Raw genomic sequence first — 17,276 nt, 5'->3', positions numbered from 1 at the left:
AAGGCACAATAATTCATCTTCCCGTAGAAATTATTTTACATGTGTTGCCAACAAAAGGCTACAAGTTTGCAAAAAAGTGCTATTTCTAGATGCCAGAGCAAATTAATAGTCCCAAAAAAATAAAAGACAGAACATTCACATTTTTAACTTCCTCCATCTTAGGAGTGGTAACCAGAAAATATGCCAAAAAAGGGGTATCTAGCATTTTGAACTTCAACCATCATAGAATCTTGGAGTTCTTTGAACTTCAGGGGGTCGTGTGGTGTTTAGCATATTGGTGAATCCCTGAACGCTTGTCCTCCAAGATGGAGAGAACTGGTATTGACCCTAATCAAAATAACAAGTACAAATTAAATACCATCATAAGTATGTTAGAATAAGTATATCATAGAGGAAAACATAAAAGAGAAATACCTGAAATGGTTGCATGGCTTGTTGTATACTGGGCTGACATGGAAAAAATCCTCCTTAAGGCATATTCGGTTGGAATGAAGAATTACCTTGTACGAGCGAACTTGACTGGCACGTATGAAAGCATTGGGAAATATTTGACTCAAATGGACTCATCCCACCTATATGTTGAGATTGTTGGGTAGAGTAGTCCTACAAATGACATTATGAAGTTCAAATCCTATCCAAGATTATTGGGGGAAAAAAAATTAAGTTTCTTACATTTAGGTGCAAATAATCTTGGGTCGCAGGCCCCACATATCCAATATTTTCGTTTCCAACATCATTTTCCTGTAAAATTAATCTAAAAGTTATCACATACCATAAGATTTATTCATCACATTAATAACTAAATAAAAGTTGTTACCTCCTCTAAAGTTTTCTCAGCATTTGTTATTTTCTTCTTTGCTCCCCCTCCTTTTTTCCGTTTAATTTCGTACATGCCTTTCTTCCGTTTAGTTGGTGGTCATCCCTTCCTCCGCGCAACCAAGGGATCAACTACATTTGTGATCTCTTCAAAAATTTCTTGCCCTCCATTTTCACATGAGATTGAACCAATGCTTCCACGTACCACTTCAACTTTCTTAAACTCTCCTTTCAATCTTCGTGGAGCTAACTCTGCAAGCTCGAAGAACTCATTGCACATGTTGTCGTAACGGCGTGCTTCAGGTTTGGTAGCTGATTTGTCATAGCTAATTCAAACTTTAGTGTGAAATCTTTTTACAATTTGCTCCATCTTTTCAAGATATACTTTTCAGGTAACCAATCAATCCCCTTTTCCAGAAACGCTATAATACAATGCTTGCACAGTATACCTCAACACTCAAACAAGCGACGATTACAATTAACTTCACTACCGTTATCCTTAAAACAAACTTTGAAAATTACCCGCTTTTTATTTTGTCCACACAACACATCCTCCCGTACTTCATATTCGGAAAAACCATCACCTGCCTTACTTAAATTCAAGTTACAGTAAATCATCCCAACCAACTCATTTTGGACCTCCTTAAATTTGGCAAGAGTGTAAGCCCTTTGAAATTGTTCCTCCAACTCATATTGAGTGAAGCATGGGATGTAGGAGTTCAATGAACTAGAATCTACCTCATTATCTTTCTCCACCTTTTTTGCCAAAGCATTTTCATATTTCTCCACAAATTGTTTTAAGGTAGTCTTTGAGTTGATATAACCATAAAAGAATGAATTCATACCTTCACTCCGTTGTGTACTTGACATTCCTACCCAAAATATATCCTTTACGAATGCAGGCACCCATCGTTCCCTCTCATCAAACAAGCCAAGTGACCATTCATTGTTTTCAAGTTTGTACATCTCAATGAAATGTCCCCAATTTTCTTCAAATTTTTCTTTCGTCCATGAATCGTACACTACTTCCATCATATGAATCGAGATGTCTTCATATTCATTGTACCCTTTCAATTTTTCAGGAATCTTGTTCAAGATATGCCATATACACCACCGATGGCGTGTATTAGGGAAAACAATCTCTATGGCCTTCTTCATTGCTTTGTCTTGACCTGTAATTATTGCAGCATTAACTGCAGCTTCCATTGGAGCAAAGGACTGCATTAACTGCAGCTTTGCATTCCATTTTTGTTTGCGGTCGGAGCTTCACAGGATTGCCAGTCCTTATCCTTGGCTTTCCAGAACGGGTACACGCAAGTGTTACACACTTAAACTCCCCATTAGCCCCTCTTTTGAAGTTCCTTCTGAACACTGCAAAACCACTGTCTGGCATATTTCGAGTAACATCCGTACATCTCATCAACTGAATTAATATCCATACCCACTGTAGGATCCTCAACTTTATCTTTATCTTCTTCATTAGGGTCCTCAACTTTCTCTTCTTCATTGCACGTTTTCTCTAAATCAACTTCAACTTCATCTTCTTTCCAATCTCTATCCGAATCGCTAGACATTTCTCTGTCTCTACATTGCAGCATAAACAATGATTCATTCTCATATTCATCCATTTTTTAAATCCGAAAGATTAATAAACTCGATTCTCAAACTACATATGAAAAAAATATGAGACCTTGTGTAGTGTGGATCCTATTTGACTAGAATGAAATTGAATATTTTATTTCATATGAACATTAACAAATATGAAACTTAGTGTGGTCTCTAGCTATACAAGAGGAGAAAATAATAATCAATCTTCACCGAATGAACAAGAACAAGGCAAAGTAATTATTTTTTCGGTATCTCTTTTTTTTTTACCTTTCAAAACATTTTATTTAGGGTTGATCGTTGTTTTTTTACTTTTGTGACTCTCTCGTCGAGAAGAATGACTAATTCAAAGAATATGATGCGTATCTAACAATAATTCAAAAGAGATGAACAAAACACACAAATCGAAAAATACAAAAAAAAAAAAAAAAGTTAGGGATAATAGAGCCCAGGCAAAGTAACTACAAAAATTTAAAAGTATTTGTTGGTCCAAAAGCAACCCGGGGGGGGGGGGTTTTGAATTGGGTATCTCAATTATAACGCGGAATTAAAAACTAATTGCAAGATAAAAATAAAGCAAGCCAAATTGCCCCAAGTAAGATTCAAAGGTTATCAAATAACACAAGCAATATAAATATGCAAAGCGAAAATTAAAGAGAGTAGGGAAGAGAGAATATCGAACGCAAGGATTTATAGTGGTTCAGTCCGCAACTTCACGGCCTAGTCCACTCTCCAAGTGTCCAACTTGGAATTTGCTGCACTATCTTCAATAGTTACAATCCTCTAGCTTCGTGGTGCTAGACAACTTTTACAACGAGCAATCTATCCCCAATCGCTCCGACTAATTTTGACTCCGGTGCTAGTCACACCTAACCCAACTAGTTTTGACTCCAGTGCTAGTAACACCTAACTACCAAGTGATTTTCTCTCCAAAACCACTCACAAAAAGTAATCACTCACAAGAGTAGAATAAGGGTGTACAATCCCTTTTACAATAAAGATCAAAATAAGAGCTCTCTCACACAAGTGTATGAATATCAAGATATAGAATCGTGTATGAAGAGATCGATCACTGTATACCTTAGAGTTTTTCGGTGAGGCTCCCTTCTCTGTCTTTTTTTTCTTCCTCAGTCTTGAATATATGCTTCCACAATTGAACGTTAGATGCATCCCCTGATTTTTGGAAAATTATCCAATACATTATGGCCTTGATTGGATAAATCCTTCATAGCAAAATTCCATTCCTTTTTGTCACTAGCTGATTGAACCATTTTGGAAGCCATATTCCATTTGACTTGTTTTCTTCATCAATCAGGAAATCAATCCTCCGTTTTTTTTAATGAGCCCATCATTTAACCGTTAGAACCAATTTAGGTAGCCAATCAACTCTTGTAGTTTCCATTTCTTTTCTGCAGTAGCCGTTAGAGAGAATTAAGCTCCCAAGTAATTTTCAATCTTTCTCATTCATTAGCATTTGCTTTCCATAAAATCCCTTGCAGCCAATTTAAAAATAGGAGAAGATTTATCCTTAATCTTCCTCCTTTCAATTTATCTTGACCATTAAAGATAGTGATTTGATGTAGCAATCTTCCCATGTGCACTTCAACCAAATCCTACAAAATAAACATTAAGGTATTCCAAATATCACAATATTAATTATATTTCTTTTCAATAAAAATATATTTTGTTATCATCAAAATCAATAAGATATTCCATAGAAACCTTTGGGCTAACAGTATTGATACATACCAGACTTTGTTGTCGTCAATCAAGAGATTTTTCGATCAAGTCAAGTGAGTGCAAGAGGTAATTTAGAGTAGAAGAAGGGCTATTTTGGAGCCCTATTTGGCGGCAAAACCAAACTCATGAAACCCTCTTTACCGCCAAAATGAAAAGGGAAAGACAGATGGTCCCCCCTTTTGGAGCCTTTAAACGAAGAGGAGAGAGAGAGAGAATGAGGGCCTGGCCCGAGAATAAAACAAAGGGAAACAAAAGAAAATTCAATGGAGTTTGGTTAAATTGGTGGATCCCACACAATAACATCGTCTTTTAAGGGACATTTTTCTTTGTATGTAGCATTTTCCTTGAGATTAAGTTCATTCCAGTTTATCTTCTTTTTGTAAAAAAAAAAAAATTTAATTTTTAAACTCAAATATAATAAAAATGAAAAATAATTTGTTAATTTTTTTTGCACCGTATAAAAGATCTCAATGAGACCTATCAAATAAAATTCATATTGATAGAAAAATTATTTAAATAAAAACACAATGTTTAAGATTAAAATTATCTTTTTTTTTAAAAAATATTTTTTTCACAATCCGAAACACCCCTAACCTATTTCCGGACGTTCTGCAAACAAGGGTTTTGCAGACATTCATCCAGAAATTGACACGTGAGCCCACTCCTCGGAAAAAGTACACAGCCACATGTGAAACGGTAATTTTTGAAGGGGGGGGAGTGATCAGATGAGGGAGGGTAGGTGATGAAACTTTGCTTGGGGTAAACTGGTGATGAAATTTCTCTGTTACTTTTACTGGTTTAAATTCCGTTTGATAAATCCAATCAATTTTTTTGACAGTTTATATATTTAAAAAGTATAATTAACAAAATTAAGTGCTTCAAATTTTCACTCTATTTAGACCGATGTGAAAATTTTATTTTCCTAATCATATTAGGGCCCGTTCGGATAAATAAGCCACAGTGGCTTATTTTTTGTCCTTATTCAAATTTTTTTCGTATCACTTGGCTTATTGTCATTTTTTTGGAGATTATTGCATTCTCACGACAAGAGGAATCTAAAAAGTAAAAAATTTTGACCGAAATCTAATTTTTTTTGAATAAAGAAGAAAAAATTGGCTTATTGATCTACTTTCGTCTTTATTCAAAAAAAATTGAATTTCGGTCAAAATTTTTTACTTTTTAGATTCCTCTTGTCATGAGGATGCAATAATCCCCAAAAAAATGACAATAAGCCAAGTGATACGAAAAAAATTTGAATAAAGACAAAAAATAAGCCATTTTGGCTTATTTATCCGAACACCCCCTTATTCTAAAGGATCATAAAAAAAATTGTCTTTAGGGCTCTCATAATTAAGTTTCTACTCGATATGGTCCCAAATAAAGAACAAAAACAAAATTATGAGAGCCCTAGAATCAAGATTTAATTATAACCTTTTAGAATAATATGATCAACAAAACAACATTTTCGCACCGGTTCAAACGGATTAAAATTAAAGTACTTTATTTTTAACCATATTTTTTTACTCCCTCCATCCCATAATGTTTGGCATTTTCAGGAATGCGTGCCATTTTTAAATTGCATATATCTTTCAATCCATAATGTTTTAGGCAATTTTTTGAACTTTGTATAATAGAACAAATTAAACTCTATCAAACAAGATCCATATTGCTTATAAAAAAATATTATGGATTAAAAGATATTGTTAATTTTTTCATAAGGCTGGAATAGTGAAAGTGCCAAACATTATGGGACTGAGGGAGTAATATATAAACCGTCTAAAAAAATAAGTGCGTCGATTTTCAATCCGTTTAAATCGGTGCAAAGATCTTATTTTTCTAATCATTTTATCTTAAAGGATCGTAATTAACTTTTTGCTCTAGGGCTCTCATAATTTTGTTTCTACTCCATAGGGTACTAAATAAAGAGTATAAACTTAATTATGAGAGCCTAGAGATAAAAACTAATTATGACTCTTTAAAATAATATGATTAAAAAAATAAGATCTTCGAACCAATTATGGATTCAAAATTGGAGCACTTTATTTTTTTAATCATATATTATTCTTCAATTTTGCATAAGGTTGAAAATAAAAATGTATACTATCAATCCAATTTTATCCAATGTGAAACAAACATGATATTAATAATCCTATCATCTAATCTCATCTCAAATAAATATACTTATTACCAATTATTTCTCATTACTAATCACAATTCTAATTTCATCTTCTTGCAAATCTCATTCATCTATCATTATTTTCTGGATAGAAACGAAAAACAGAGTGTTTGTGTTCTTGGTACCCAGTGCTCTGATCCTAATCGTTGCGAAACAAATGATCGAACCAGAGCACAAACACAGAAAACAAAGGATTTACGTGGTTCTCCAAAATTGGGTACGTCCACGGGGGCAGCCGGATTATATTTAGGAGGAGGAGGATTACAAATGACAACACAACCCAACCCGAAATGACACGACCCGAACATGACATGAAAGATTTGATAATTTGAAAAATGTTGTGGGATTTTATAAATAAGATTTTGATATATAACACGAAAATGACACGAAATTACCTATTACCCACTCCATAGGTATGTTAAGTTCTGGATATTATTACATGGTTTTGACCAGTTCCATTTTTCTGGGGCTTTTGTGGAACGATCAACGAAACATTCCCTTTGCCAGATTTTGCCCTCAAAACCCGCTGAATGAGAACATTTGCAACAGTGCCCTCTCTAGTATGGCGTCTCTCTTTTTTATCCTGCCCTTATTTTTTTTTTTTCTGAAATTAGATGGTGATACGTGTTATAAATCACATTTAGTAGTTTCTTTTATAGTCTTTTTTTTTTCTTGTGACCTTTTGGCACAATATTTCAATGATAGTCTCGAATCTCGATGGTTTCAAAATGAATCTGGACTCTGATTGAATTAGTATAATGAGGAGGATGCTCTAACACCCTCCAGCCCCAACTCTGTCAATTAAAGTCTCTCTCTCTGATAAAATATATATATATATATATATATATATATATATATATATATATATATCTCACACACACACACACACCCTCACTATTTTGAACAAAATTGCAAAACCAAGCCGGCTTGGGTTGCGGGCGTGCCAGGACCAAATGATAGTTCAAACATGATATCAAGGCCTGATTGAAGATATGGTTTGTTGTTTGTCTTTGCTGCAGAAGGACTTAAAATTTCTTAACCGTTGTTAGAAAATGGAAAGAAAGATAAAACGAAGCTAAATTTGAACCAAACGAACTCTATTAACGGTTTAATGAAGTTTGGGTGCAAGGATTACGATAAAAAACTTAAACTACTTTGCAATGAGTACAAGAATTGTTTGTAAAATTGATTTAAAAAACCAGCGCATTTTCTTCTTCCTTCGATCTGCGCGCCCACCCCTTTTCTCTCACCTTCTAATCGAAAGACGACTCAGCAAATTAAAAGAGACGATAGGCTGGGTGAGAACTGAGAAAGAGGAGTAAGAAGAGGAAATATTATTCCTCTCGATCCCTTCAAAAATTTAGAACCCGGCAGCCCTGTTGTGCAGCAGCATTCCTGTCGTGCATCGTCTCAGTCGTTTGTATGTGTTTTGGATGGTCTGGATTTTAAGTAACTCTTTCCTGGAAGAGTTCTTTAAATCCAGACTATCCAAAACACAGGTGGATGCAGAGCAGGCCCCCGCTTTGATAAATCTAATAGGCTTCGAGACAAACATTTGGGTTTTGGGGGCCAAGGAATTATTGTAGTCAGATGATGGGATTGAATTGAACGAAACCTTGCCATCTATCATGAGAATACACTACGAGGAGACTTGGATGAGATGACGCGTGCGGTGTTGGTGGTGAAAGTATTGGGAGAGAGAGAGGTTTATATGACACTCTATGGCTGTCCAATTTGTAAATAACAATTTCCAGCTTCGTCTCGCTTCGCATCGTAATACGAAGACTTCGACATTGGTGAATTTCTACCCTGCTTTCATCTTTTGCACCTTTATATTTCCTGCTTTGTTTTTGAACACTATGAAGTTGTTTAGGTAGCGCCGGTCCTAGTATTTTGGAGGCCTAAAACAGATTTTAAAATGAGGCCTTAGTACTTTCGACAAAAATAAAATAAAAATCAACTTAAGTGACTAATATGAAGTAAAAAGATTAAACTTTATATTTTAGCTTCGTAATTTAACTAAAACAATTTTTTACAAAGTTTTACCCCATTATAAAAATATGAATCAAACATAACAAAGTAGCGCACGTACACCGTGTTTTGTCTAACGAATATTTTGAATTTTTTTTTATCAAAGTTTGTTGAGTGAAAATAAATTATTTTGGTTTATTTTTGTCATTAGGTTTAATTTGTGAATTTAACATTAAAAGTTAAAAGTAAAATTAAAATTAAAAAAACTTATCACAACATTTATGGTGTGACCTTGGTCTTAAGTAACATCTACAAAGCATAAGTAATTTATAACACAAGAAGGACAAGAGTTATATAAAAAAAAAATAAGGGGAAAAAATAGCTTGCCAACAAAAGAGCTCCTAGGACTTGAACGTAGAACCTTTAGATTTTATGCTAGAATACGGAAACTTTAATATATATATATACACACACACACTTTACTTCCAATGAGGGATCCCGCACGGCTTTACCGTGCGGGACTCCCCTTTCCCGATCGAATTGCGACGATCCGAGCCACTCAATGTGTTCAGAACGTGATTTTAAAGGTACCCGCGAGAAATCAGCAAAAAAAATGATAGGGAAAAGCTTGATCTGAGCAATTTTTTACTGAACCGTTCAATAAAAAACTGTTTGGATCAAGCCCTTTCCGATCATTTTTTTTGCTGATTTCTGAAGGGTACCTTTAAAATCATGTTACTGATCACTTTGAGCGGCTTGAATCGTTGCAATTTGATCGGGGAAGGAGAGTCCCGCATGGTAAGGCCGTGTCGAATCCCTTAGCGGAAGTGGACTGTATATATATATATATGGAAAACAAGGCATCCTTTATGCATAAAATCTCGAGGCGTAAAGCGCCGGCACCTCCAGCACCACCTCAGGGCTGGCCCTGTGTTTAGGTCATTGTTCCCAACATAAGATGACCAAATCAAGAGCTGTACATGTTAACCCTTTTCCCAAGTTGGGGCAACCAAAGTAGTTGTGATGAAGTGATGAATTTACGTCCGGGGAATTTATTGAAGACAATATCAGCAATTTTGTGCAACCTGATTATAAACGACTAAACGTATGAAGAAATGCACTAAAAGTTTAATTTTAGCAACACTTTTAGCCCTTCCCTAAAAGAAAAAGGTTGCGGAATGATCGATGATTGTATATTGGCTCTGCAAATAGGTATAACAGGCGGGGAGCTTAACTTAGAAGCTCTTCTCAACAAATATACCATGTCGAAAAAAATAGAACTCAAATAGTACATAAATGCGATCAACCAAAAAAAAAAAACCCCCTCAAATAAGTAGTTAATTTTATATATTGAGGAATGAGGACACAAACCTGGCTCATTAAAAGTCAAGGGGTGTATCTGATTATACTAATATAGACTTGGATCCGGTAATCGTCATCGGTCATCCCTTTGTGTTCTTCGCACCTCTTTCTTCCTTCGACAGGTTGCCGTTTGCATACGGTTCTATTTTTTTAAAATCAGCCCCACATTTAATTGGGAATAATGATAATTTTTTTGGGTTGAACGTGTGATAACTATGTGGTGGCGGGTTGGATTGACTATGGGTTAAATCCTCTCAACCTGCTATGAACCCGACCCAACTTGTTACATACAATTGCATGCATGCAAAAAATGCCATGCGCATTGCAGTTAAAATTTTCATATATTTAATTTTCCACTATTGAACGTGCACTTCTACATTTAATACCTAAAGAGATGTTTGTTACTACCATTGTTTAAATGACAATTCTTACACTTGTAATTTTGTTTGTCTGCTTTTAATGGGCCTCTTAAAAAATTATCTTTTGATAAATTTTAATTAGTTGTATTAGATAAAATTATCTGTCCGGTGTTTTCGGTTGTTGCCTAACGACTAGGTGAGCTTCTACGGCAGGTGGTTTGGTGGGTGAATGTTGCGTTGTTCGCCGGTGGGTGGCCATTTGGTGGCGTGGTTGATTTGGTGACGCACGTTCAAGTTGATGTTTGGTCCAGTTTAGAGGGTGGTTTCCGGCGACTGTGGTGGTGATGCTGGAAGTTGTGCAGAAATCTAGGGCTAAGTATTGGGCATTCTTGGGTTGGGCCTAGCCCACTTTTTGTAGGCTAGTTTTCTCTTGTGTTTAATTGTAATATTTGGGCTTTTGGCCATCTGGTGTTTAGGCCATATTTGTTGTATCTAGGCATATAGGTCATCATGTGCTTAGGGCTTTGTCTTTTGACGGTATTTTTCAACTTTGGTTGGATTTTCCCTTCCCCTTCCCTCAATAAATTGTTACTTTTGTCGATAAAAAAATCAATATCTTAAAAACTATAAACTATTAAAAATTGCAAGACATGTGGGTGTTATATGACTTAATAACACTTTTGAATTTTTTTTGTCTTTATTAAATTTTTTTTGCATTTGTTAATTTTGCATTAAGCTTTTAAAATTAAAACAATCCAAAAATTTGTTCGTCTTTGATTGTGTAAACTTTTTTCAACTTTGGTCTATAGTTAATACTCCCTCCGTCCCTTTTTAGGTGTCCCACTTCGTAACTCCAACTTATTAAGAAAATATCATCATTAAACTTTTCACATCAATTTTTACCTCAACTTTTCTTATTTACCCTCTATGGAGACATATCATTACATTTTTACTACTGACTTTTCAAAATGGAATCTACTTTTAGGGGCAAAATGAAAAATGTACTAATTTTTATCCACTTATACAAAAATGGACATTTATTAAGAGACAACCCAAAATGAAATACTGGACTTTAAAAAGAGGACAGAGATAGTACTTTTCATATTCTCATCGTCGAGACGAATGATGTGAAATTAAGAATTATGGCAAAAAACTAAAAAATAAATGAAACGGAAGTTAAATAACACGGTTTGTCTTTAACAAAAATTAAATTAGTCTAAACACCTTCGAATTATGGTACCACACGATTATTAGGGAAACCCGCCTCTGATTTTTCTTTGATTTCATGGTTATGTTAGTTGTTAAGAGAGAGAGAGAGAGAGAGAGAGAGGGGCAAAAATCGGACAGATGTTTTAAATTAATACTAAATTCCCAGTCAGGGTTCGGTCTAGGTGATCTAGGGCGCCGCTATTCGCAGCCCTTTATTTTCTCCCATAGCCCATTACATTTCGGTAAATGATTGTTGAAAATCATAAATAACATTTCGGTAAATTGCTGTTGAAAACAAGATTATATTTTGGTAACTACATGTCGAAAATATGTTTAACTTTCGGTAAACAACTGCCGAATATACATTTTCGGTAAATAGCTGTTGAAAAAAATATTATATTTCGGTAATTAGATGCTGAAAATATATCTCAATTTCGGTAACTAACTGTCGAATATAATTGAAAATTTTTAACGGGCTATGGGAGAAAATAGAGGGCTGCGAATAGCATCGTCCGTGATCTAAAGCCCCAGCATTTTCCATTATTCAATATTTTTCCGGTAGGGAAGGGAAGGGGTTCAAGGGTCAAAGGGAGGGCCATGGCGAGTCCGTTGACTGAACCGCATACCTAAAGCCTCTTCTGAGATAGAATTAAATGGGGTTACTTGTCGGGTCATCATCAATGGGGTGGCGAGTCCGTTGATTGAACCAAACAAAAGCTACTGAGAAACCAAACTCTAATCCAGTTGCAGTGCCGGTCTCGACAATTGGGTTGCCCTAGTCTAACTTCATACTTTGTTGCCCATTTATAATTAAATCATACAAAATAATATATATATATATATATATAGACACACACACGTACAAAAATAACATTAAAAAAAATCAATTGTTGAGAGGAGCTTGAATAACATAAAAAAAAAAATCAACATCAAAATGTGAACCCCAGTTATACTGTTTTATGATTAGCACGATCCAATTCAAAGAAAAAAAATTCTTCTTACATTTTTTAAAGCAAAATTTTCAATTGAGTTATTGTACTTTAGTTATCTAAGAATTCGGGACCCGTTCCGCTAACTTTTGCTTTTTGGATTTTTTTAGTTGATATATGTGAGAAGAATGACTTGTCTTGAAAAACGTAAAAAGTTTAAAAAAGCCCCAAATGCCCAAAAATACTTTTGGTGGAACAATGTCTCATTTTCAATTGAGATTTTAGCCAATCTCTTTAATCTCTCTTGCAAAATGGTAGTTTGAAAGTAAAAATAAAAGCAGTAGTAACTTGCTCGATTAGGATTCTTTTAATCTTTGTAATTTATTTTTAAAGATTAATAAAAAAATTCCCGTTCAAAAAAAAAAAAAAAGGCTCCACAAGCTAGCTTTTCAACTAAAAAAATGAAAGATATATATCTAAAGGTTATGTACAAATTTTTTTTTTAAAGTTTCACGGGAAAAAAAGCTCCAGAACTTCTACAATTGCATTTCACAAGGTTTCGCCAAGTGATGCCCCAACACTCCTCAACTCAACACGTTTTTTGAAGTCTATACACTTAGCGATGTACTCCACGAAAATGTGTAGTGTACGTTTAGGACCATTGGGGCACCACTTGGCGGTGCCCTAAGACCACCAAATAATTTTTCTCCAGAGGGTGAAGTGGGTTAAAGCGGAAAAATAACGTAATGGGGCCGGAGTGTTCATCAAATTGTAATAGGGTTGCGTTCCATGTTTTAACTTTTAGGGAGGAGAGGATGGATTTCAAGTGGAGAGATAATCTAGTTTGGTGTCATCATCAAATCATAATGGTGTCATTTATCAATTTCAAACACAAAATTCAGTAACTGCAACCGGAGAAGTTGAGAATATGAATTGATGCTCTTTCATCCACGGATGAGAGAGATATTCCAAAATACTCCTACTCTTGGCCTGATCAAGCACAGCCCAGTCTATGGTTAGTGGGGAATCGATTTTGGGAGTGAAGAAAACTTTAAAAAGTTTTCCAATTTTCTTGTACGAAGAACTTAACATGGGGCTAGACAGAACAACTATATATGTCGCGTTCAAACGTATTCTCTATTTTCTGTGGTTGCAAATTGTTATTTTGTTTCATGAGAGAAGAAGCCACACGCGGCCCTAATGACGCCATGCGATTATTCAATTCTTTCATCGCCGTGACATCATCATTTGAATATTCAATTAACTTGTTAGACAAAGTGCTCTCTCTCTCTCTCTCTCTCTCTCTCTATCTCTATCTCGGAACCTGGGGCTTTATAAAATTCGGTTCCATAAATGGAAGCAGGGTTCTAGATTTGGAAAATAAAAAAAATAAAAAAGAAATAAAGAAAGAATTTGAGCAGGAAAAAGACTGGGGAGGGGATTCTATCTTTAACTGTCCTGGAAATTGCTGAAGCTTTTTCAGAAAGTGATTTTTTTTGATAAATATTGGTTCGTCCTTTGAACTTTGCGGCACTTCGGAACTTCTAGCACCATATTCTCACCCATTGGGATTTTTTGCCTTCAAATAGCATGCTTTTTCAAATTCTATGACAAAACGTGAATGTAATTGTGGTTACTACTATGGACGTGCGAGTTTGTCATATATTTTCTTTGATAAGTGAGTTTGACCATTTATGAGGCTAATCACTCATTAGGACAACGTGCTTTTTTTTTTTTTTTTTGGTGTCTATTCGGAAAAGGAGGATATAATTTTTCATGAACTGGTAGAAGAAAGGAATTTAATCCATTGAAGTCCAAATTACTAATAAAATGAGTGAACATATCTTTTGTAAAATAGGTGAAGAAATAAGTGCAATTTGGAAAAGCCAGAATTTAATGATTACCTTTGCTTGACTCAGGACTGGGCAACAATGAAGGGATATTCTTTAGGTGACGAAAGACCAGTTCAAGTTATCAGTCTATCTACGCTTGCAAAACTTGTTCGAGGCTTCAACTATCTATATATCCTGGCTTGGTAGATTTTCACCTCGGTCTTCAGCCTTACCAGGACGAGAGATTGTGGGGCCTTTAGTCTTTATCATCAAGTGAATTTGCTGCGACAAAGAACATAGCACAGCGTGTCAGACAAGATCAAAGCGGCTCTGTTGCATCTGATTCTGGGAATGAAAGAACAAGAGAACAAGAAGACCCCGAAGAGATATATACTAGTATTAATTCAGATGATCTTCGACGACTTAAAGGCAGGATGAACCGTGAAGATGCTGCAGCGAGCCTTGGCGGTAATTTAATGCTTGCCATGTTTCACTTGTTTTCAACCAAAATAACTCTGCAAGGCGAGCTCAAATAGTTTCTTGTAGAATTTGTAACGATATGAGTTTCTTATGTTGACTCTTTCTCATGCAGTTAGCGTATCCACATTTAAACGCAAATGTAGGGATTACGGGATCAATCGGTGGCCACATATTAGGAAAAAAAAAGGTAGTTCCACCCTCACTTACTAGTCACCTGTTTGAATAGTTAAGAAGAGAAATGGATAACCAAAAATACCCGAATAATCCAATGGCCATTCCTCCCTCTCTTCCTACTCTCCTGTTTGGCTAATTACATAGAAATGGAGCATGACATTAGTCTATCCAAAAGTTGTGGGTGCAGAAAGGGAATGCGAGTATTAATTACCAATTTTGTTACTAGATCTTATTGACAATAGGTGTCTGGTTTTTATGATTGACATGATTGAACCTTCATTATTGTTCTTCGTAATATTCATTTCTCTTCTATTTTCTCTCGTTCCTAATTACTTCTTTTCTTTTCTCCAAATAGTTGGGAGACCCCCCGATCAACATGGAGAAGGAAATACATCAACCGCATGCGAGACGCCATCACATCATGTGCAAACTGGGATGGGGGGTGAACCGGTTGGTCAAAATCAGGAGGCAAATGTGTTACGACAAGATTTTATGGGAGGCCCAATTGCTTTGAACATAGAAAGTGGTTTAATAATGGGTATCGTGAAATTTTCTTTCTAGTATCCATTTCTCTTTTTCTATTTCATTCTCTCTCGTACCTAATTACTTCTTTTCTTTTCTCCAAATAGTCGCGAGACCCCCTGATCAACATGGAGAAAATAATACATCAACCGGATGTGAAGTGCCATCACATAATGTGGAGACTGGGATGGAGATTGAACCCGTTTGTCAAAATCAGGAGGCAAATGTATTTCGATGAGATTTTACGGAAGGCCCAACTGCTTTGCATACAGAAAATGGTTTAATAATAGGTATTGTGAAAACCCCTCCTTTTCATGATTCTTACCCTGGTAATTATCCTATTGATTACCAAGAAAGTGAAAACGCAGGGAGTTCCTCTGAATGGGCAAGTCAAGTGAATGATCAATCAACTTTGTCCACTCCTTATCAAAATCACAATGCTCTTGTATTTCCCCAGCCTCAAATAACATCGATGCTAAGTGAGAACAGGGGTGGTTCAATAGATTGGACGAATTCTTTAGCTTCACAAGCAAAGCCCTTTTCAGACAGACACATCTCTGGATCTAGTAATTTGGCATTTCCTACCTGGTCAGATCAAGCGGCTCCTAGTCAACATGCGGAAGGTCAATCAGTGCAGTCCACTGTTTACCCAGATCACAATGCAGTCCACCGTTTTCCCGGAGGGACATGTCTTTGAATCTATTTACTGGAATGAGCATACAAATTCTTTAGCTTCACAAGCAAAGCTCTTTTCAGACAGACTTATCTCTAGATGTTCTGAATCTTCTGATACAACTATCCATTTCTCTTCTACTTTTTTAGTATCTTTCCACCCTAATTTTTTACCTTTCTTTTCTTTTCCCCTAACAGTCTGGAGACTCCCTGATCAACTGGAAGGTCAAACAATGCAGTTCACTGCCCATGCAAATCCAAATGCTCTTGGGCTTCCACAGTTTCAGATAGCATCGTCCCAGGTGCCAAGTGCGAACGAAGGTAGGATAGCTTCACAAGTTGAGGCCTTTTTTATGGGACATGTCTCTGAGTCTAGCAATTTAGCATTTCCTGAATATTCTGATGCAGCAGCTCCTAGCCAACCTGTGGCTACTATTCTCCCAGAAAGGCAAGGTCCGAGGTCCGTGAAGGTAAAGGCAACATATGGGAATGGGAATAGGATAATAAAATTCCCGCTCCCTCTCACGTCTGGAATTAAGGAACTGATGCAAGAAGTGTCAAAGACACTGGACTGGGAGCTTGGTAGTTTCGATGTTGATTATAAGGATGAGGATGGGGAGTGGATTTCAATGGCCCATGATGATAATGTAAGTGAATACAACGAATATTTTTTAAACCTGCGGATTATTGAAGCAGCAAAGACCATAGTTGTGTTAGTTCTAGGAATAATATTACAAGGTTGATGCCAATTCCTTGTTCCTTGTGTAACGAAACATTTCCTTGCCAGATTTTCCCCTCGAACCTGCTAAATTAAAATATTTCCGGTAATGCTGCCTTCGCAGGGACTCTCTTTGTTTTGGCCTTGGTTTTACCTGGATTTAGCCTGTGATATCAATGCATAAAATCTTATTCCATTGAGTATCTTTTATATCATTTCCTGATGCGGGGATTCTTCGTGTTCACCATCATTGTTGCATTATCTTGTGCATGGTGACGGGGATGAGATTTTTGGGACCATAGGCCCTTTACGTTATGGTTTGTGGGGTGCATTGATGGAAGAGCTCAGTCCTAAATTGTTGTTTCTGCAGTGGCTATCATCAAATCATCAATAAGATTTCTCTATCACGTTGACAAAGAAAGAAAAAACTTAAGCCAAAGCAACCGCCCTAGTAATGTAGTACAATCCTGGCTCAATACCGAAGTCATTTTCCATCGATTTGAAGTGTATAAAACCTTCTTCCACTGTCTCTGGGCTAGCAAGCCGCTGAAACCGCAACGGAAGTCTCTCCGCTGGGCAGCAAACCTGCCGTTCTGATTTTTCCGAACACAAGCAACCGGTTATCCCCCTCCCTGTCTCCCCATTACTTGCATATATATTTGTATAGAGTTGAGTTTTATTTATCCTCCATTTAAAATGGTTAACATTTTC

At 36.1% G+C, this 17,276-nt stretch overlaps 3 protein-coding genes and 1 long non-coding RNA gene across 4 annotated transcripts in view; 3 read left to right on the top strand and 1 right to left on the bottom strand.

Annotated features, from left to right (window-relative positions):
- The window catches only part of LOC131325782 (uncharacterized), a 37,171-nt gene extending 30,097 nt beyond the window's left edge, over positions 1 to 7,074 (top strand). The window contains exon 4 of the mRNA XM_058358233.1: positions 6,751 to 7,074. The gene's annotated coding sequence lies outside the window, so the exon portion shown is untranslated. The remainder of the gene's footprint in view (positions 1 to 6,750) is intronic.
- Positions 1 to 17,276, top strand: part of LOC131325756 (uncharacterized) — a 336,707-nt gene that overhangs the window by 113,366 nt on the left and 206,065 nt on the right. The gene's annotated exons all lie outside the window — the stretch shown is intronic.
- LOC131325798 (uncharacterized) lies at positions 71 to 1,044 on the bottom strand. The gene is made up of 4 exons (XR_009199811.1): positions 818 to 1,044; positions 673 to 741; positions 415 to 603; positions 71 to 327 (listed from the first exon to the last, which is right to left on the bottom strand). It is a non-coding gene; the product is annotated as an uncharacterized LOC131325798 (long non-coding RNA).
- On the top strand, positions 14,219 to 16,461 carry LOC131325787 (uncharacterized). Its single transcript, XM_058358237.1, has 6 exons — positions 14,219 to 14,467; positions 14,592 to 14,666; positions 15,009 to 15,191; positions 15,283 to 15,465; positions 15,544 to 15,741; positions 16,046 to 16,461. Exons 1-4 carry the CDS (start codon positions 14,434 to 14,436, stop codon positions 15,411 to 15,413), a joined length of 423 nt encoding a protein of 140 aa, XP_058214220.1. The 5' UTR covers positions 14,219 to 14,433; the 3' UTR covers positions 15,414 to 15,465; positions 15,544 to 15,741; positions 16,046 to 16,461.

The sequence above is a fragment of the Rhododendron vialii genome, chromosome 5a (genome assembly GCF_030253575.1).
Source record: "Rhododendron vialii isolate Sample 1 chromosome 5a, ASM3025357v1".
Taxonomy (NCBI): Eukaryota; Viridiplantae; Streptophyta; class Magnoliopsida; order Ericales; family Ericaceae; genus Rhododendron; species Rhododendron vialii.
Note: the sequence above shows the minus strand (reverse complement) of the source record. Positions and strands in the feature narration are given on the sequence as shown.

What these genes read in the sequence shown, in the direction of transcription:
- LOC131325787 (XM_058358237.1), top strand. Translation starts at nt 14,434, where the DNA reads ATGAACCGTGAAGATGCTGCAGCGAGCCTTGGCG. An exon ending in TGCTGCAGCGAGCCTTGGCG is followed by an intron (nt 14,468 to 14,591) that starts GTAATTTAATGC and finishes TTTCTCATGCAG; the next exon opens with TTAGCGTATCCACATTTAAA. An exon ending in ACATATTAGGAAAAAAAAAG is followed by an intron (nt 14,667 to 15,008) that starts GTAGTTCCACCC and finishes TTCTCCAAATAG; the next exon opens with TTGGGAGACCCCCCGATCAA.